General features: G+C 41.7%; 1 protein-coding gene across 3 annotated transcripts in view; it reads right to left on the bottom strand.

Annotated features, from left to right (window-relative positions):
• LOC120846517 (peroxynitrite isomerase THAP4) overlaps positions 1-21929 on the bottom strand; it is a 32929-nt gene that overhangs the window by 10617 nt on the left and 383 nt on the right. For 2 of the 3 annotated variants that reach the window (XM_040218307.1, XM_042292439.1), the window contains exons 2-4: positions 17508-17618; positions 14518-14579; positions 2263-2338 (exon numbers count right to left, since the gene is read on the bottom strand). In XM_040218307.1, coding sequence (XP_040074241.1) covers positions 2263-2338; positions 14518-14579; positions 17508-17618 — 249 coding nt within the window. The remainder of the gene's footprint in view (positions 1-2262; positions 2339-14517; positions 14580-17507; positions 17619-21929) is intronic. The other variant, XM_040218311.1, reaches the window with a different exon arrangement.

Genomic DNA, 21929 nt, shown 5'->3' with positions numbered 1-21929 from the left:
AAAAGCTCACCGCGAAACCGGCCAATACGGAAGAAAGCTCACCGGCCATTGAGCGTATGCGAAGAAAAGGTCACCGATTTTTTTTTTCTTCATTTTATATGGAGGCTGTTGGATCATGCGTAACATATATCAATTTATTATTATTAAAATTCATCAGCTTTGTAGAAAAGAAAGTGTCTTTTTTTGTAATATTTGTTAAGCTTATTGTGTATATTGCCTCCAATTTAATAATTGCGGGCGAGTGTTTTTTGAGGCTTAATCTGTAGGCAACGAAAGCCGAACTGAAAACTTTATAAACTTGAAGAACAGGAAAAAGTTCGAAAACATAATAATTCCTGCCTAAAACCTAAAAATCAAAATTCTAAATGCCGAAAATCCGAAAGTGCAAGCAAGGCAACGCGGTGCCTGAAATTCTCTTTGAAGCTTTTGTTCACCTTTGAAAACTAGATAAAACAGTCAGTAGGATGTCGAGACTTTTTCTTCTACAGACATGAACGTTTTGTAGCCGTTCATGCTGGTGTTTCCACACGTTGCCTTTGTGTTATTTTGCCCTTCTACGGCGAGCCACCCATGACTTTCAGAGCTTCACACTGGCACCGTTGTTTCTCGTGACCTATATAAGAATTGGTTTTCTGTAATATAGCGAATTAATATAGCGAAGTGGACGAGTTGGTAAACGTTGGTATACATGTTGAAAACTGCTCAAACGACGACGACGGAGTGAAGACAACAAACACGACAGGACGAAGCTGTTCACGTAACTTAAGTTTGTTAGTAAAATTAACAGAAAGAAAACAGCGTAGCCGACTCTCATTACGTCAGCAAACACCTACTTATCTATTAGGCACTACACAATATTTGGAGCTGAAACTGTTCACACATCGCTACTCATATTAGCTCGAAAAGTACAATTAAACCTCTTTATCTGACAGAGCTACCGACGGCGCACTTTCAGCTGTATATAAATTGTTGTATTTTTTACCGCTGTACAATGTTCTGATTTTATACTTGCGGCTTCAATAATAGGGAGTTTTCGTAGTCCGCGTCTCCCCTTCCGCTAAGCCCTCCGCAACGAAGCAAACGCTACTGCGCCGGCACGCCGATGGCCTTGACTGCAGAGTTCCGGCTAGCGTAACTGGTTGCGGAGGGCATTGCGGGACCTCGGAAACGATCTACGAAAACTCCCTACTATAAAGAATGGGTGGTTACGAATTTCTGAGGAATTAGTAATTATGCCCAATGAACTTCAAGAATATTACAAAAAGAGTATATATTTTTAATAAAGTGACGAATGCGAATTGTGTTAAATTGCCACGTTTGATACAGAATACTCCAAGCTAAAAAAAAAAAAAATCGGCGAGTTTTTTTCTGCATTTGATTAGAGGCCGGTGAGCTTTTCTCCACATATGCCAGTTTTGCGGTGAGCTTTTCTCCGGTGAGCTTTTCTCCAGTGAGCTTTTCTCTGCCGCCCGTCCATAGCTCCTTCCTTAGTATCACATGAATGGATCGTCATATAGTAGTCATTTCCAATGTTCATAGTTACCCCTACTGTACTAAATAAACACCGAAAGCTATTTAAAAAGGGGATGCGACACTCATAAAGTTAAAAAAGTGGCGGCATGTTTATGTCCAGCTCGGCCTGTGGATTCCACTTTTGTTCCCACTTCCCGTCGAAAAAAAATAGCCAATGCAGCTTACAAGAACCTTGAAGGTACATACATCTCGAAAAGAAAAAATAAATATAAAAAAGGCGAAATTAGGGAAGACGCACACATTGCAGAAAAGCAAAAGCAAGTGCCGAAGCGGCGTGATGCTATCAGAACTGATAGTTTCACCCCATATCATTCTATGATGTTTGAAACCTATGTTTGGTTTCACAAACACAGAAGTCTTAATAGTAAAAACAGATTAGGAGGTCTCAACAAATCTAGCATAGCTATTGTGTAAAGAAAATTGTTATGAAAAATAAAAAAATTCATGCACGCTGACTGACGTGCTTGGCGAGCATTCACTTTGAAATGTTTTTCCCTACAAGTGATTTTTATCTCACGGAGAACTTTTAAAACATCCTATTTATGATTGTTCATCTCATATGACAAAACATTATTTAAGACAGTTTCGATTTCTGTAGTTAACTAAGTAAGCAAACTGAACATGTGGAAGAACCCCTTACAATATTATACTATAAATGCTATCGAAGTTTTGCCGAACTATGTGTGGACTCGAGAACCAATAAAAACTATGATCACGCTACATACTTACTTCAACAGGTTTCAATATGCTTTTGGTGAAATTTCTGCATGCACCATTGTTTTTCTCGTGGCTTGTGTCCTGCAACCTGCAAAAAGAGTTGTGTATATGCAGCGTCATCCAGGAAGCTGAACATTTCACAATCAACTCCATGATTAGAAAGTACAAACACTCGCACTGAGAGGCTCGTAGCATCAAAAGCTTTTGTTATTATTATTATTATTATTATTATTATTATTATTATTATTATTATTATTATTATTATTATTATTATTTATTTATTTCTGAACGAAAACATACAGATACGTACGGGCCCGCAAAAGCACGAGGGTGCTTGTGGGCGGGTCCCGACAGCCAACAGAAGTCAAAATTATACAATATCAAAATGCAACTGCACATGCAACCGCACACATATTAAAACATAACAAAGTCTGCACTGAGACGCACGCACTGAACTAGTTAGTATGAGTAAGACACCAATATTTTAGGCATCTTTTAACAACACTGAATGACTGTAAACAAAATAGATCGTCAGGTAATTTATTAAAAAAGTATGGGACATAAAATGATCTTACTCTTTTTCCGTAATTCGTAAAAATCCTAGGCTGAACAAACCGCTCTGTTTTCCTTAGTGTTCTTTGCTTTTTTAATGGTGCCTTGAATGTGTCGTTATAATAATGTTTTAGACAAACTACATAGATGTACAGTCGTTCAATGGAAAGAATTAGAAGAGACCTCATTCTTAAATCAGGATCTACACCGCTCCACCTTGTTCTGTACGCAATATTTTTGGACACATTGTGTAGAATATTATCTAATTTTGTTTTCTTGTAATTTGAACATGCTCCATATATCGTTATACCATAACGGAGCACCGATTCACCTAACGCTTGGTACACCTTTATCCGTAAACTTACGTCAGATACCATACGCAGATGAAACAAGTATGCGGAAACCACGCGAAGACGCTTCGCAAGGTAGTCTATGTGAGTGCCCCAGTTTAAAAATTTGTCGAAAAAAAGACCTAAATACTTTACAGATGACACATATTCTAAAGGTGTGCATTCACAGTCTCTGCAGTCAGACTCATGTAGCATTAAAGGCATAGACAAATTTAATACTTTGTGAGGATTATGAAAATGCATTAGATTCGTTTTGTCCGCGTTAACTAAGATTTGGTTAGCTCTGAACCAAGCCATCAACCCATGTATATCGCGTTGAAAATACGATAACGCTGTGGCTTCGTCATTACTTGCAAAAACCAGAACAGTGTCATCCGCGCACTGATATACCGTCGAAGAAAATGGTAGGCTGCCAAGGTCATTTACATAAATATTAAAAAGAAGAGGACCGAGAATGGAACCTTGAGGGACGCCCGTACTAATTGGCAATAAATCGCTTTTAACGTCACAAATGCTTACCATTTGGTGACGGGCCGAGAGGTAGTCAGTTAAAAATTCAATAAAAGGGCCCCTAAAGCCAATGCGTAGTAATTTCTTTATCAGTATTTTGTGGTTAATTGAATCAAATGCCTTTGTTAGATCCAGAAAGAGAGCTAACACAAAGTTGTTGTTCTCTATATATATGTTCTTGTGGATATGGTCAGAGAGATCTTCCAATAACGTAATTGTTCCTCTATTTTTTCTAAACCCATACTGGGACGGTTATAACAGGGAGTATTTCTCACAGAATGAAGTCATTATGTTGAAAACGAACTTTTCCAGTATCAATGAAATCACGGGCAGGATAGAAATTGGTCTGTAGTTCGATATGACTTTACGGCTACGTCTTTCTTATAGATGGGCCACACGACCGCGATCTTCAGGCCGTTGGGGATCTGACCCGTAGAAAGGCACGAATTGATTATCTTCAGAAGTATGTGCTTTAGGTGCTCAAAATTTGCCGATATATCTCTTAGGCGAATCCTATCAGCTCCTGGTGATTTGCCTGGAGCCATATTCTTGATAATCTTCACTAAGTCATCCTCTGTCATCTGTGTTAAATAAGCCGAGTTTCCGCACCCACTAACGGGGCTGGATGCAAAGTCCGGAACACCCCTCATTTGGGAGTGAAGATCTGACACGCTACGCACAAAAGTAGTATTAAATTTGTTACTTAGTGAATTCAAATCAGTATCACTAAACGCTTTCTTACGGTAATTGTTTCATCTATGCTTTCTTTTTTCCTGTGGCCAGTTAGTTCCTGCACAGTTTGCCACGTTTTCTTCTGATTTTTTTGGTTTTGCTGCAAACGAGTGCTATAGTGCCTTTTCTTTGCTAGCCTTATTTCAGCAGTTATTTTATTCCGTAAGGTTCTAAACTCCGCTTTCAGTGCGCTGTTTGCTGGGTTAGCTTTCACTCGATTCCATAGTATATTCTTTTCATGGCACAATTCCATTATTTCTACAGTAATCCACGCATTGCTGCTTTTTCTTTGTTTTATTTTTATTTTTTTCTTACTGTTGTTATATATATATTCAAATTGAGCCACCATTGTTTGATATGCAGTGATATGATCCATGGCGAGTAAACTACTCCAGTCAAATTGCTTAATAAAATTATCTATTTTTCTTCTGTCTAGAATCACGCTGTATTGATCAACCATGTCATCTTGCGGTGCGCCACAAAATGCTATAAAGGATACAAAATAGTGGTCTGCAATTTTTTGCTTAATTACTCCAGAGGCAAATTTTGCTTTATTTAGTCTCACAACTACATGATCAATCGCCGTACGTGTAAACCGATTACCAAGAAACTCTTCTCTTGTGAAATTCGTGGTCAAGTTTTCTAATCCAAAACCTGATAACAGGTTCAGATAATTTGCAACTCCATTGTTTGCAACTTTCATTACATCGATGTTAAAATCGCCCGCGAACACTAGCTGGCTATCATTGCCAAACGTGTTTAGTAATCCTGCTAACTCGTCAAAAAATAAGGTAATATTCGAACTTGGCGGCCTGTAAAAAGCGCCAATGACGAATGAAATGTCCTGTCTTGAGATAGCAGTGACCAGCACTTCAGCTTGAGTGAGAGATGTGGTTACTGGTTCACAGAACCAAGAACTTTTAACAAACATAAGTATTCCGCCCCCTCTTCTATTTTCTCTGCACAGTGAAAACGATTGAAACCCATCCAGAGAGTACAAGGAGACGTTTGATATGGTAGTATTAATTTCTGTTAAAATTAAAATATCCAAACTGTCAACATGATCGGCCAGGGAAACTAATAAATGATTCTAGTGTTTTTGTATACTTCTGATATTGATGTGCAACATATTTAGGGTTACCTCGGTGCTAGGAGATGCCACGATGGCTTCCTTCCAGTGGGTTTCCCACTCTGAAAACGTTTCAAATGACACTGACATTTCAAGCGATTTTCAATAAATCTTCCTGACGGTTAATACGAATGACTGCCCTATTTTCGCTCTGACGAACGAAAATTTTCCCGTTTTTGACCCATACATACTTGTAATTTTTCTCTTTAGCACACTGCCTCACACTCCAAAGCAGTTCCTTGACGGACTTAGTCAAGTTCTCATTAATGAATATTTTTTCTTGCCGGAGTGCCACTCGCTTCGTCAGCCACTGGTCCCTGGCAGAACGCTCGTTGAAACGTACAATAATAGGTGGAATTTTTCCTTCTCGAGCACTTAACCTATGTACAGCCTCGACATCCTCCGTCGCAGGTACAGGCAGTTGCAGTTTATTGGCGAGACACTGAATCATTTCAAGTAGATTCTCATTTTCCTTCTTTTGGATGCCGTGGATTTCTACATTTTTTCGTCTTGAGTACTGTTCCATGTTATCTACGGTTGTTTTAAGTTCACGGATTTCCATTTCTTGCTTCGACATTGCGGATTCCATCTTACTCACTTTTTTGCTTAGTTCCAAAGTGGTGTCCTCTTGAGTTTTTACTTTTTTAAGAATTTCATCGTACTGTGACCCCAACATTTCCATTGATTCTTCAATTCCTTCTATTGTTTTTTCCTGCTGCGTGAGTTTTGCAATCACAGCATCGTGCTTGGCTGATTGCACCGCGATCGACTTCTCCATCAAATCAAGACGACCAAGTACTTCCGTCAGCTTTGAGCTCATGTCCAAAATTAGTTTTGCAATGTCCGGTTCATTCGGATTGCTCTGTTTTTGAGTAGGCTCTTGATCAGTTGAAGATTGCCGAGCGAAGTGCAATTTGCATGTAGAGCATTGCCAAGCAAGCATTTGCTCCTGAGAAAGCCCCTTCAGAGCAGTCTTATAAATCCCCGCACATTTCCCAATGTGATACCAGTGGTTACAGACGGAGCATTTCAGCCCCTGACCATCCAAACCTAGAGATTTTAGACACACAATACACTCTCGATTCTCCGCGTCGTTAGGCATGTTGAAAAAGTTGGGCAGTCCAGCAGAGTATAAAATCACAGAAGCGCTTAAACCAAAACAGCACTTTACCTGCAAGAGCAGAACAGACTGGTTAGCACTCTTCGTACGCTCTGCTGGACTGCAACCCGCCAACTGAGAGTGATGCGCTGATATAGGATCCTGCTGCGGAAGTGACGCCCCTTGAGTTCCGGTCTGGAGGACCAAGTGTCCGAAGCAAACGTGCAAGCTCACTGCTTGCAGGTGCGTAGACGCCCCCCTCGGTCACGTAGGCACGAGGAAGGCCGCAGTACTTGTCGTGCAGGAAATCCTTAAGCCGATACCAGCGGTATTGTGGCTGCGATGACGCGTTGAAAACCATCTCCTTATGCGGTGCACGAGTGCAATGCAGACTGAAGGAGCAGAAGCTGCAAGAGCAGAACAGACTGGTTAGCACTCTTCGTACGCTCTGCTGGACTGCAACCCGCCGACTGAGAGTGATGCGCTGATATAGGATCCTGCTGCGGAAGTGACGCCCCTTGAGTTCCGGTCTGGAGGACCAAGCGTCCGAAGCAAACTTGCAAGCTCACTGCTTGCAGGCGCGTAGACGGCCCCCTCGGTCACGTAGGCACGAGGAAGGCCGCAGTACTTGTCGGGCAGGAAATCCTTAAGCCGATACCAGCGGTATTGTGGCTGCGATGACGCGTTGAAAACCGTCTCCTTATGCGGTGCACGAGTGCAATGCAGACTGAAGGAGCAGAAGCTGCAAGAGCAGAACAGACTGGTTAGCACTCTTCGTACGCTCTGCTGGACTGCCTTGCAGTCCAGCAGAAACCTAAAAAAATCTAAGTTGGGATAGCCGCACTATAGTTACAAGACCGGCAGATTGAATTCTCCTCCGAGCTAGGGGTAGCCAATTAGAGCGAACCTACAGGAAAGTTTAGAAAATAAAGAAGCGAAGAACATCAAAAGAATAAGACACAGATGAATGGGACGGGGGACGACACAGACTTTCTTTCAACTAGTAACAGCACAATAAAGTCAAAGCGATCTTTTTTGGAATTGCACCCCACAGTACAAAAATGAAAGAAAGAGACATGAAAAGGAAGCAAGGAAACAAAGGAGAAGATATCTTGAAAATATAAAAGATCAGAAGGTGTTCCTCAACTCAACCAACAAGCTCATTGGTCTACATTGTAATAAAGGAGCAGAGGTAACATTTTCAAGCAAGGATGGTATCTGTGTTGTAAACATGGAGTAGGAAGTTCCGCATGTCCAGAATTCAGTACAGATCCCATTTTTGCATACAAACGTTTCCTGGGCCTCCTCATGCGCTTGTAGACCACAATGATTTGCTATGGGTGTGACGCATTCATTATTCAAACAAAAAGTGTTTCACCAATGCTTAGATTCAATTCACTTCATTTGACTCCCAGAGTTTGTAATGGAGGAAAGGGGGATAGGGGAAAAAAGCTCAAGGCCTCTGCATCCAACACTTGGCAACTTGGTAGGCAGGGAAGTAATAAAAAAATGTCAACAGTAATAAAGTAAGTGTGTTGTATGTATGTTTAGACATCTGGAAGTTAGTCAGCCTCAATGGGCATCTGGTGTCTCAGCAGCAGATGAAGAACTTAGTCAGTGAAGTACAACCACTAGCCTGGGTTCTTTAACGTGCACCACACAGTAGTGATACACACTGAGCTACATAGAAAAAAAAATGGGACCTTTCTGTTTGCAAGCTCTATGTGAATGCCTCACTCATTTAGACAATTCAGTAGTGTGGGTAGCGTGTATTGAAACATCCGCAGCCCATAATTTGTTTGAAGACCCGGCACTCTACAGGGCCCGGCACTGCACATTCCGTACACAATAGTATTTTTTTCCAGTTAGGCTGGCAGTTTGCTGCAACAAATGCCACGAATGACAAGTGATGAGGCGACAAAAGCTGAAGTAAACTAAAAGTTTAATGGGACGAACTTGTGCCCAAATTAATAAAAGAAAAATGAAACAGAAAAAAGCAGGGAGCGTCACGGACGCCGATGTCGTTGAAACCGCAGGATCGAGCGCTGGGGCGAGACTGACTCCCGTTCGCCATGCGGAGCCCCTTATGTACATGCGTAAGCTCCTGGAATAATCGGCGTAGAATGTTCGACGCATAGAACATTCGGACCTCGAACACTCAACAGGATTCTCGAATTTACCAGAAAACTAAATTGTAGGAATAACAAAAGGTGCGTCGCTCTCAGGAATCGAACCCTGGCTTTTCGTGTGAAAGGCAGGCACGATAACCATTAGGCCACGTGCGCGCTGCCTCCTTGGCGAGCTGCGCGCGCGGCAATATGGTATTTTGAAACATGGCAGATATATTAAGTTAATGCGAAAGCACAGGGGAGTTGGTAAAGAAATGACATCTTTTAACCCTGGTGAGTGGGGAACAGAAGAACAGGACAACACAAATCTCCAATAAGATTCGTGTTGTCCTGTCCTTTTGTTCCCCACTCTCCAGGATTAAGAAATGTTGGCACATACATTGAAGCGAAGTTATAAATGTAATATTAATTTATTTTCACGACTTGATGCTTATCAAAAAGCCAGTGGTTCAGTGTGCAAGTAATGTGAGGCATTAGCTTTTTTTTCTGCAAGAAAAACATATTTGTGTTTGTACATGTTCTAGTTCCCCAGAATAATGCATTAGAAATTAAAAGTTTTATGCTACGTGGCAATATATATCACTATTTGTAGAGAACACCTATGACACTCAAAAGTTGTAGAGTGACACTTTGAATCTGAGAGTTTCATACCAGGTGCTCGTGAAATATCACGCCCAATGCTCTCACACTAGTTATAATTTCAATTTCAGAAGCATTTAACATTAATCTAGCAGTGACTCTGTACATTGTTTCTTGGTTTGAATATAACTGCTTTAACTTTATTTTTAAAGAAAACATCCCATGAACTTTTTCAAAGCAGTTATTTGCATCAACTGCTAAACCATCAATATTATTTCCTGAAAAAAAAAATGTATCATCAGCATAAATTACAAAAGGCAGTTGGTTACCTGTGGTATTGACAATATCATTTATAAATTAAATTATTTAGAAATATACATTTATTTCATTTACTAAAAAGATTATAAATTATAATTTATAAATTAAATTATTAAATAGCAGTGGACCTAAAACACTGCTTTGGAGTACCTCTGTCCAAACTGGTTTTAGCATAAAGGAATGACCGCTTATTTCTACAGTTTACTGCCAGAAACTCAAACGGCTTGCAACCAGAGCTAAGGAGTGCCCTCTAATTCCATAAGAATTTGGTTTTTATAGCAGGATATTATGGTTCAAATGGTCGAAGGCTTTCGAAAAATGAATAAAAACTATCAACACTGAACATTTATCTTCTATATTCTTTAAGAGATCTTTGTTTTGCTTTAATAAGGTAATTTTTGTAACCATATTCAGTATCAGTCAGTATTGTATGTTTTTTGCCGACATTATGAGGGTTATCTTGGACAGCGGGTCAAATTTCGTGAAAACTTTAGGTGAGTCTGTCTTACTTTTTTTTTAGATTGTATTCATTAGCACAAACAATTCGCAGAAGCAGCTACAACGATCAGGGCCCACTGCAGAATCTATGTACCTCGGCCAAATGTTACAAGGTGGAACTCTACCTTCAAGGCCATGGATGCTATCAACACGTTTTTAGAAAAGGGAACAGACGTAGATGGTCCTCTTCTGCAAGCTAGGAATTTTTAGGCTGCTGCCACCTCATGAGCCTATGTAACTTCATCAAGAAGTATTGCAGGGTATGACCAATCTAGGTAGTTGTCATGACTTCCTTGGTACAACATCCGACATTTCATTAGAGGTCATGAAACCCTTAATGTCCTGCAAAGTGACAACTACATTCACTGTGGGTATCTGCTTCCGACGCTGGACGTTCTTATCAAGAAGATTGAGTATGAGCAGGTTCCTGGATTCCACTGCTACAGACCACAAGCCGAGACTCTTTTGGCCGGAATTCACAAAAGGTACCTTTGACAAGTGTAAATCGCAGAAATTGCTTAAGAGCACCATGAAATGTAATATATATCGCGAGAGCCAAACGGGTAAAACCATCAATTGAGCGACCTTATGATCTATGTGTCCTGCACAGTAGCATGTTTCAAAACCTGTGGCATGTGACTTCCGTTGTCCACTGCACGTGATCGACAAGACGAATCGTTGCCTTTACTCATCGGTGTTTCTTATCACCGCATGCACAGAGATCTCTGCCAAGATTGGACTTGTCTCCCTTCGCCACGCTCATCTTGGGCACGGGGAATCGCTCCCCAGAGAGTGGCGTGCCTTGCCGGGTTGAACATATGAACACTCGTTTGCCGTCGACTCACAAAAGTGACGGAGCCCGATAAAAATACTCCAGACTATACAGGTTCATTGCCGCCATCAGTACGGTAAAGTTTAAACTGCTATTTGAGCCGCCAGATGGCACTGAATACCTGAAAGGGTCTATTCTGCCACCTTAATATGTAAACCCACAGTCCGGACTATGGACAGCTATTTTGGGGACGAATTGGATAAATACAGGTATTTTTGTCTCATCATTATGAATGCCAGTGCCCCAAGTTTAAAAAAAGAAAAGGTCCAAAAACGCTCCCAGGATATCAGTGAACCCAAGAGGTCGCAGTGTGCACCCGGATGTTCGTTGCTGGTCTTACAATAAAAACTCCGCACCAAAAAAAATTTTTTTTTTTTTGTGTAAATTGGGTTATTATTGCTTGCAGTCTATTGTTGCTTGAGACCTAAAACCGGGAACCAAAAAAAATGAGCCCTAAAAGCAAAGGCACCTCACTGTAGACCTTGTAGCTGTTTGGGGAAACTTGGAAGGCAGAGTAGACGATACCAGGGGAGAGGTGGAAGTGATCAGAGACCATGGCGAGTGTCAAACGTAAACGAATGGAGCTTCCTGCTCAACTTAAAAAATATTTTTTTTAGTTGAGCAGGAAAAAATGAAAAAAGAAACTCGAAGAAAACTGTGCGCTGACAACAGCAGCAGGGTGAAAGCGCACTTCAAGTAGCGGATTTGTTGCACTTACTGGACACAAAAGTAGACTTGAAAGTATCACTACAAACCCACATCTTGTCCTCTTTTAGCTCAATAAACCATGTATACCTTGTTGTTGCTATGCTAGCTAACATACGCGTTTTGACCCTGATTTGTTATTATGGACGACTGACACTATGGACAATTTTTCTGGGAATGGAGTGAGATATACAGCCATGTCTCGCATGTGAGCGAGACATGACTGTATATACCGTATTTATTCGCACAATGAACGCACCCCCCAAGTCGGCTCTCAAAATTACGACTTTTTTTTTCACTCGCGTATTAAACGCACCCCCAAATCGGAGGTCGAAATTTTGACCCACTCCCCCCACGCGCGCGAAATGAACACACTTTTTTATCCTGGTGCAGCGAGGTCGCGAATGCATGGGCAGCGTGGGCGAACAAAACGCCTTGCAAAAGGCATTAAAAGAATTCGAAAAGATCCAACGGAAGCAAGAAGAAAAGAAACAAAAAAAGGAGCTTTTTTATTATTATTATTTTTTTTTTTTTTTTTTTGCACAGCGCAGTTTGGATTTAGGGGGGTCGCGCGCAAGGAGGTAAGAAAGAGAAGCAGAGAAGCCTTCTAATCGAACGAAACAGCTCGCGAAAGGCGGCAAAAAGAAAAAAAAAAACAAAAAACACGGAATTAAGAGAAGAAAAAAAAAAACTTCTTTTTCTCCTTTTTTTTTTTTTTTTTTTGCACATCTCAGTTTGGTTACAGGGGGTCGCGCGTCGCGCGCAAGGAGGTAAGAAAGAGAAGCGGAGAAGCCCTCTAAGATCTAAGCGAACGAAACAGCTTGCGAAAAACGGCAAAAAGGAAAAAAAAAAAAAACAAAAAAAAAACACGAAACTAAGAGAAAAAAACAAAACAAAGAAAAGCTTTTTTTTTTCCTTCTTTTTTTTTTACAGCGCAGTTTGTTTACGGGGGGTCGTGCGTCGCGCGCAGAGATAAGAAAGATAAGTGGAGAAGCCCTCACCTAAGCAACACCTTAGTCAACAAAACAGCTTGGGAAAGGCGGCAAAAAAAAAAAAAAGAACCCAAAAAAACCAAGGAACTAAGAGAAAAAGAAAACAAAAAGGAGCTTTTTTTTTTCTTTTTTTTTTTCACAGCTTAGTTTGGTTACAGGGTCGCGCGCCGCGCGCGAAGAGATAAGAAGTTATGTCGATTTTTCAGGATAAAAGGTCCGTTCATTATGCGAGTAAATATGTACGCAAAAATTTTACTTCGCGTAATGAACGCCCCCCCCCCCCCCCCCCCCCAAGTTTACATCGATTTTTCGGAAAAAAAAGTGCGTTCATTCTGGGAGTAAATACGGTATACATTTCATAAGCCCAGCGTACCTTCCTGTAAAATTTAGTACACACCCCAGAAACTTCTTCCAGAAAATAGAGCTCACCAAAAAACAAGGGCACATGCCCAGCCACTTGTCATCAGATATTAAACTAATTCTACTGTACCGTAGTGAAGACTGACAAATTTCTGTGGGCACAAAAAATATAGTATTGTATAATTTTTTATTATTTTTATTAGTTCTAGTAGTAATATTAGGATTACAAATACCTATTTGGGATGGTTTTTCCTACCAATATAAGATATTGCAGTAGCAGTAGTTTTTTCCTACCAATATAAGATATTTACTCAGTTGGGGACTGTACTTTAGTGGAAGAGATAAAATGAAAGCACCAATAGTATGCGTCAAAATGCTCCAAGCGGTTTTGTTTGATATATCAAGGTGTGCACCGACGTGAAGGAATTATCTATACCCCTTCACATTGCGGTGAACTATAGTCAGAAATACAAACAGCAATTTCCCATCACGAGCCAGTTAGAGACCGGGCGGTACATTGCCATGGCGTCCGTATGAATGCGCCACTCTTAGGCGTATATCAGAGCGATACCAAATGGTTTTCTGACTGGCCTGTGATCCAACCCGGTGGCTCATAGCTGAAACTGTAGTCTATCATAGGTCGAAAGGAAGCATAAGTAACTATAAAATGGTCAAGCAAGTCAGCAACCTCGAAGATTGCCAGTCCTATTTAAAAAACGGTAGCAGCCGCACAGAATTGGCTGGTTAAAGAGAGCGACGGCATGACGTAACGCTTATACTCGACATCAGCTATTTTGTGCTATACTGTCAAGGCTATCGTAGCTTCCACAGTGCTGCGGTTACGCACTGCTGCGAGAGCACGTGGCTTTGTCTTGCGTCGAACTCGCTCGTGCAGCTAGCTTTGAGAGAACTGAAGCATAGCCGAAGCTACGCTGGCCTTGGTATGTGGCACAAAATAGTTGACGTCGAGTATAGCAACCAAAATGCAGTGGGGGACAGCGGGGCTGGGCGTATTTGGGCCGCCGCGGGGCGGCATGTAAGGGTGGCACAAGGTGGGTTAATATTTTGTAATGAGCCATCAGCATACTGTCACTGCGAAGCAGCGTGAAGGGGGAGGGGGGTTAACACGACCCCAGTGACACCACCACTGCGTGGCTCGAAATTGGCGAAGGGGGAAGTCGCCGGCGATCTTTGGTCGCCAGGTGTTGTCACAGCGTTGCTCCCTATAACCAGCCAATCCAATGCGGCCTCCGTTGTTATGCGTTCTATTGCCACTGCCATCTGTCGGCGGCGCTCCAAACCAGTCCAAAGTCAGCGCATGTACCACGGCACTAATGCTAACGCATCAAGAAGAGTTGAGCTTCTGTTCGGGTCGGCCATAAAAGGGTGAGCCTTCACCCGTTTAAGAGGCATAGTATGTGTGTATGGTAGCCTGTGATTTGCATAACTATGCTAAAAATGATTAGAATGAAAGTAAATCACCTCAAGGTCAGGCCTTCATCTGGCAGGATGGCAGTTTCTTTGGGGAAACAAGGTGCGGCTTCCTGCAGAAGAAAAGCGGGGGATAACATAACCACATGTTTCATGACCTAAGGCTTATTGCAAAGACAGAAAATGCAAAAAGATCTCACTTATGTACTGGGGCAATCCTACATTCAAACTCCAGAAAGCAATATGATTGAAAAGATAAAATAAATCAACAAGAAATGAACAAGTCAAAACTGGTAATTATTGGTGAACGTTCCACAAGTTACTTGCCATTGTAGAAGCTGTACTAATTAATAATACATTTATCTCTTTGTTTTATTAGCTCCTCCCCTAAGCCGATAAAAGATCCTTTTGTCTGTTGCTTCCACAGCTGTAAAAGTTACGGTACTCCAGACTGTACCTAAGATAGTTACAGCAACAGATGCCGAACTGCAATAAAGTCTAGACATTCATTTTTTTAATTTGCCTAGATATATTATGTACACTCCGCGACACCGTCAGTGCAAACAAGCCCATTGCCGGTATTTTCTGTTTTTCTCTCAGTATTTAAAGACTGTCATCAAAACTACTATGGTGGTGGAAAGTACTCTGTTGCGTTACTAACCTAAGTGGCAAAGTTTGATGGCCGCCAGTATCCTTTCAAGATGAAATCTGAAAAAATGCATGTCATTTTTGCACTAACAATGTCGCGTAGTGAACAGTTACTTCAAAAGTACTTCAATTGTTTGACTCTTCAAACATCCTATATAAAAGAAATGAATAAGGAATAATTTCACAATTGATGTGTGGCTGATGTGAAGATCCACTTTGACTGGGAAGAATTACGATGAACACTTTACTCATTTAATGAATGTAATTACTAGTCAACTTTACTCAGTGCTCAAATCTTTCTAATTACATTACATACCCTTAAACCTTCCAGAGAGATAACTACAAAATGCACATCATAAAATACAATCTCAAATATCATTTACGATGTTGCTACGTCCTAGATGTGCGAAATACCCATGCCATTGTGTCCGACACTCCACTTTGAACTGAGTAAATGTTTTATGTTGAAAAAATACCTGCTTTAGAGCTTTCTTCTGTAAGTATGACCCCTTCCTCACTTTGAGCAAGATTCCAGGATAGTACATGTGTACAAAAAAGTAACTAGAGACAACTACACATTACTGGCAAGTATATAAAGATACAGTTCAGCATGCAATGCTACAATAACTGCCTCAAAAACCATCACACACTTTCCAAGATTAGAGGACTACTAACCATCCCACTAAATTTGGCGTCACAGAAATGTCTTCGGAACTGCTATGTTTCCCCCCAAATTTAGCGGATGGTGGTATGGTGGTCACCATGAAGGCCCGTTCACACTCTTGCAACCTCTTCAAACTGTTCCTTGAAACCTCTTACAACGAGAGGACACACTGGCGCCATCTATTGGGTAGCAGTGTAAACTTGGCGGACCGGCATATTTTCTATTTCTCTCGCGCATTATCCTTTCTTTCTTGGCTCAAAAAACTTTTGTCAATGTTATAAATAGGGTTCCGGGTTTTCGGTTTCTATTTTTTCAAAATTCAGCATACTTTTTTCAGTGTTTATTTTAAAATTGATTTTTTTTTTTTTTTTTCGCCGAATATTTATGCCCACAAAAGTTTGTCGGCTTTTTTTCGGTGAATTTAAAATAAATACCAACGGACACCGGATCAGATGATCCTTGTAGTTCTGATATTTGTGATCATTCAAAGAATAACGGCACAGATATATTGAAAAAGAAATGGACACTTTATTTGGCAAATGTGTGCAACTGTAAAAGAAACAAGAAAAAAAAAACACAGTACAAACAAGTCAGATATGAAGCCTATGCCCAAAAAACATGGAACTTCGCCTTCTATACGTCAAAATTACGTTATCTTATTATGGTACACACACATGTACTTTCAGAGGTTCTCCTCGTTGACCCACAGTCTTTCTTTCCGGTTAATATGACTGAGCTTCGAAAATGCCCTCTCAACGCTAACACTGGACACTGACAGGCTGAGGAGATGAAGCGCTGCCTGAGCCGAAATCGGCCAATCAACCAATTGTGACCGCCAAAAGGGACACGGTGCGACGTGTTGAAGCACAATACAACATGCAGAGCTTGCATAAAGTCAGTCTTCCTTACAACGAGTTTGAAAACACGCTTGTACATGGCAAAGTCATGGGGCATTTCCGACTTCACGTTCCGATCGATGATGCGCACATTAAACCAAAACGTCGTGATGGCATCCGTGTATCCCATACATTGGGATACGTCTCGATAGACACTGTCGTTCCACTTTTTTGCCATGGCTCTGCGGTACGACTTGACGGTCAAAGTGACCTTTTCCGGTTAAAACTTAATTTGAGAAAATGGATTCGACGTGCTTTTATCGGTTTAAATTGAAAATGCCAAACCTAGAAAATGACCTTTTTCGATTAAAGCCGAATTTCCGAAAATGGATTTGGCATACTTTTATCGGTTTAAATCGAAAACGCCGAACCAAAAAACTGACCTTTTTCGGTTAAAACCGAATTTCCGAGAATGGATTCGGCGTACCTTTATCGGTTTAAACCGAAAAATCCGAACCCTAGTTATAAGCGAGCCTTTCTTATAGGTATTATGCGCATTTGACCTCGGAAATACCGCAAAACCTTCGCTCTTGTGAAATGTGGTTCAGGGGTCACCACATAGATGGCGCCAGTGTGCCAGTGTGTTCTCTCGCTCTAAGAAATTTCAAGAGATTTGAACAAGTCTCGTCTCTTTCGGTCGTATTCGGTTGCAAGGGTGTGAACGGGGCTTGAGATGGTCATGTGACACCAACTATGTGACAACCACATCACATGGCTTCAGTGACGTGATACTATGTCACGCAACTTAAGGACAAATGGCTACAAAAAAAAAAGGGGGAGATGTTTGTCACTTTTGATGGTCAAGAATGCTTTTCGAGAACATTTTGCTTTACCTTCTTATGTTGGCGTCCATTGTGTTGAAAGATTGTTGGTACTGCAGTGGTCTTTAGCCTCGTCCAGCCATCGAATATTCTACGTAGATACATGGATTCTTCGAAATGGGCCTGTGCATTGACACCACATAAGAAAAAGAAAGGATACATTTCACTAACACAGACGTCTACACCAGCAGGGATTTGAAAATAACTGTAACATGTTCTAGCGAGCTATGTCAGTGCTGACGGTACACTATTACAGGATGGCACTTTTCTTAATTAACAGCACAGCCAAAGCTTTAATGGCCATCAATATTTTGGTTATAAAGGCTCATCAAGTGTGCTTTAAGATATGAAAAAGGCACAGCAATGTGAAAAGACAATGGAGTTGTTGGCACCTGGTTGTAGACACCAACCAATAGGTGTCTCCCCACTAATACACTTTCTGTAAGATAATGACGACTCGGCCATTCATTTGTTTTCTATCTCTGCAGAATTATTTTCTATGTCTTTGAAAAGTGTATGTGATATGGCAGGTCCTGGTATGAGCACGTAGCTTTAATGAGGGTTTAGTGCTATTGTACTGCCGAACGTTTATGAATAAGCAACAAGGAAAGTCACTGACACCAAGACCACATAGATTCCTTAATTTCACAAGGAGAAGTAAACCTTCAATTGATGGGCAGAATACTAGCACCTATTTAATGTCACTGACTACCAGCCGTTTGCTTATACTGCTCTATCCCATCAATAAATTAAATGCTTTCTTTACACAAACTGTAACTCACACTGCTTCGAAACAGTGCCAGCTCTGTGGCAAGTGCTAAACCTGCTTTAGGAGCAGCACTACAAAGTGTTAAACTGCTTTTGCACTGAACTGCAAGTATGATTCAAGCAGCCAGGCATATGGAACCTTTAATAACTGGAGAAGGTCAGTGTATACGCTATCAGAGAGCAGTCACAAAATGACGGAAAATTTGAAAGAAAGTTAGGGCTACATGCTGCAACCTTTTAGCGTGGTACACAGACACACCCGATGTCAAGCAATCAGAGAGGCTCTGCATCAAAGTCGTATTATTCTAAGAGCAGACAAAATCTATAGGTCAAGAGGGTTATTACCAAAGAGAGGCACCTTGCGGCACAGTACTGACAGTGCCAACGTTAATAGAAGCAGCTGAACTAACTCTCAGCACACTGTGATGTTTCTGAGAATAAGCAAGCAGCAAGCATTGATCTTAACTGTTTCATGCAATAGACTGTATCGAGGATGACCAAACGATGACCAGCGAACGAAGCACAGCCGGCGAACTGATAACCAGTGAACGAAATGAAGCTAGTAATCTAAAAACACGTTGACAAAATGTCGCAAGAGCATGTGTTCACGAGGAGTTTTTATGAAGGCTGTGGCTAGGGTTCCGTCCAGATGGAACAACTGCCACCACTAAAGTTCCATCCAGACGGAACCGGTAGTCACCGCTAAAATTCCGTTCAGACGGAAAGTTAGCAAACCCTGTAGAGTTCTGTCCAGAAGGAAGACACACCACTGAGGCTCCGTCCAGCATACACGGGGGTTGATCCCCATATGCTCCACCCCTGATCCATTTCTGGAGTAACAACTAGCAATGCTCCTGTGTTAATTCTAATTTAGTTTTTTTCAAGTTAAATTCACTTGTGCCAGCAATCCTATAACATTTCTACTGTTTCATTAAAAACAGCTTGTCCAACCTTTGCAAACCATGCATCTCCGGCCTTTATTACCTCACATACCCATTGAAAATCTCCTTTTATGCAAATGTTTTTTTTTTTTTTTTCGTTTTTTTTTTTTAGAGTTTGTAATTATTGGGAGTCAGATACAATGAATGTGGTGGATAACATTTTCAAAGCTTTATTTAAGAATGACAACCATTCTAATGCAAGTCCTGAGGCTGGGTGCATTGTCGTAATGAAGAAACACACCCTGTCTCCCCTTCCCACGACATTTCTCCTCGATTGCAGTGCATAATTTTGTAATTAGGTTGTGTAATATTGTGGCTCCACCTTGTAAATCATCACAAGAAAAAACACCCTTCGCATCCTAAAATATTGACCGATAGGTTGCTACTGTTCCTATAGATTGGACATGAAAAGGTACAATACTCTCTGCTGGGCTAGCTCTCGGGACGGAACAAAATTGCTGCCGTTCCGTCTGGACAGAACTCTGCGGGGCCTGCTATCGTTTCGTCTGGACGGAACTCTGCTAGGCCTGCCATCGTTCCGTCTGGATGGAACTCTACTGCGTCTGCTACTGTTCCGTTTTGATGGAACTCTAGACACTCCGTTTCAACGCAAACGTCACCGTTACACGGAATGTGTCAATTAAAAGTTGTCTACAAAATGTGTTACACTTCCAAAGAGTGAAGGCATGTTCACATTCTTGCAACCGAGCATGACTGAGAGAGACGAGACCTATTCAAACCTCTTAAAATTTCTTAGGACGAGGGAACACACTGGCATTCTGGCGCCATCTATGTGGAGACCCTGGAACTGCATTTCACAAGAGTGAAAGTTTTGGGGGATTTCCAAGGTCAAATGTGGGTAATACCTATAAGGAAGGCTTGTTTACAACATTGACAAAAGTTTTTCGAACCAAGAAAGAATGAATAATGCATGAAAGAAATACAAAATGTGCCAGACCGCCAAGTTTGCACTGCTACCCAATAGATGGCGCCAGGGTGTCGTTTCAAGCAGAGCCGTGTATACAGAGAGTTTGGTCAATGGGAGGCGCGGGCAGAGCCACGGCGTGTGCCAGATTCGGAAAGAGGGTTTGGCATGCTCTCTTGAGCAACCAGAAACCGAAATAAATCTCCTAGCGGTGGTAGCGAGAAACAGTTCTGATCAAATGTATATGTTCGTAAATGGTTTTATTAAGCGCGTAAGAGTGAAGTGTAGTAATTAACTCTTTGTGGTTGAAAATAGGGTGCACGTGTTGTTTTGATCATGATCATGCAAAAAGATGCAAGAAACGAATACGCCGCTCAACTCTGTTTTGCTCGGACAGAGTGTGACCACTCGGACGGCAAACTCTTGGCCTTCGGAGCTTGGCGTAAGGATTATGTCAATCGTTCTGCTAGTCGCGCTCTTCCACCATCATTTTGGATGAACGTGATTAAAACATGACATGTACCATATTTTCAGTCACCGAGAGTTACTCCGATGAACTTATCAGGTTTGTTTCTCGCGACCACGCCAGGGTATTATTTCCGGCTTCTGGTTGGTCACATTCAAATTTCTGAAGACGCCCTGGAACACGCCCAGCCCGCTTTCGGCCAATGGCGCCTCTTCATTTGTCTCCTATACTTCCCAATGAATGGCCAAACTCTCTACATATATGGCTCTGGTTTCAAGTAGGGTGCCTACATGTCTGTCTGTCCAAGGGTGAAGACATCCGTTGTTGCCCTGAATATGCCTGCGCGTGATGCTCTCGCACACTCGATGAGTGACTTGGGCGGTAAAATGGCGTCTATGCATTAGCCAAAGCTACGCGCTCGAGCTGAGTGACACCAGATTGCGAACGCTTCAAAATGCATAAAGAACGATTGGGCGAAAAAATGGCTGAGATGTCACCACTCAAGCAAAAGCGTGCGTGTGTATGAAGCAAGGAGGTTAGAAGTACTAGGAGAGGGCACGTTGCAATATTAGTGAAGCCTAGTCATAAAAAGATCAAACGATGTTGTGGCCAACGGGACCGTAGATCTCTCTGGCTATTGGTGCGCGTGACGTGTCATGTGTGAGATGGATGGTTGATCGTAGAAGGACTCCTTGCAGGCTTGGACACGCTCCGTCCAGTAGGTTTTGTCAGATCGAATGCTAGCCTGTGGTGTATCCTAGTACCCGATAGCTAGATGAAGGCTAGCTATGGTCACGTGATGTGGTCACGTTGGCGTGGTAAGTGAGGAGAGTAAGGAGGAAAATGAGAAAGAGGCGAGGCATCTAGGGAGCATGGCTTGTGGAGGCTACACGGCTGTCGTCATGCCCTCTCATGCCCTCTCCTACGCTTCTATCCTTCTTGGTATGAAGGCACTCTAGTTTCAAGAGTGTGAACGGGCCTGATCTGAGCTGTCTCAGCCTGCTTCAGGCAGGGGCGAGATGTTCTCCAGATAACTGAAAAAAAAAAAAAAAATAATAATAAACTGCTTTTTTTTTTTCTTTAATTTTCAGTCTGCATGTTTACAAATGCATTGCAGGTGGAGCAGCGACCGTGTCTCCTACCAGCCGATGTCAGAATGGAATACTTCACATTCGGCCCAAATGTTAGACGACAAAAATCCTAACATTTTTTTGCAAAACATGTTAGCTTTTGGCACTCTTCTATAGTTTGAACAGGCGAAATCCTGCGTTATGCATGCCTGAACACAACCTCCGTCCGAATATCGTTTGTGAACTATCAGTAGCATCGTCGTA

The sequence above is a fragment of the Ixodes scapularis genome, unplaced genomic scaffold, assembly GCF_016920785.2.
Source record: "Ixodes scapularis isolate PalLabHiFi unplaced genomic scaffold, ASM1692078v2 PGA_scaffold3__209_contigs__length_174095766, whole genome shotgun sequence".
Taxonomy (NCBI): domain Eukaryota; kingdom Metazoa; phylum Arthropoda; class Arachnida; order Ixodida; family Ixodidae; genus Ixodes; species Ixodes scapularis.
This window is presented reverse-complemented; position numbering and strand designations above follow the sequence as displayed.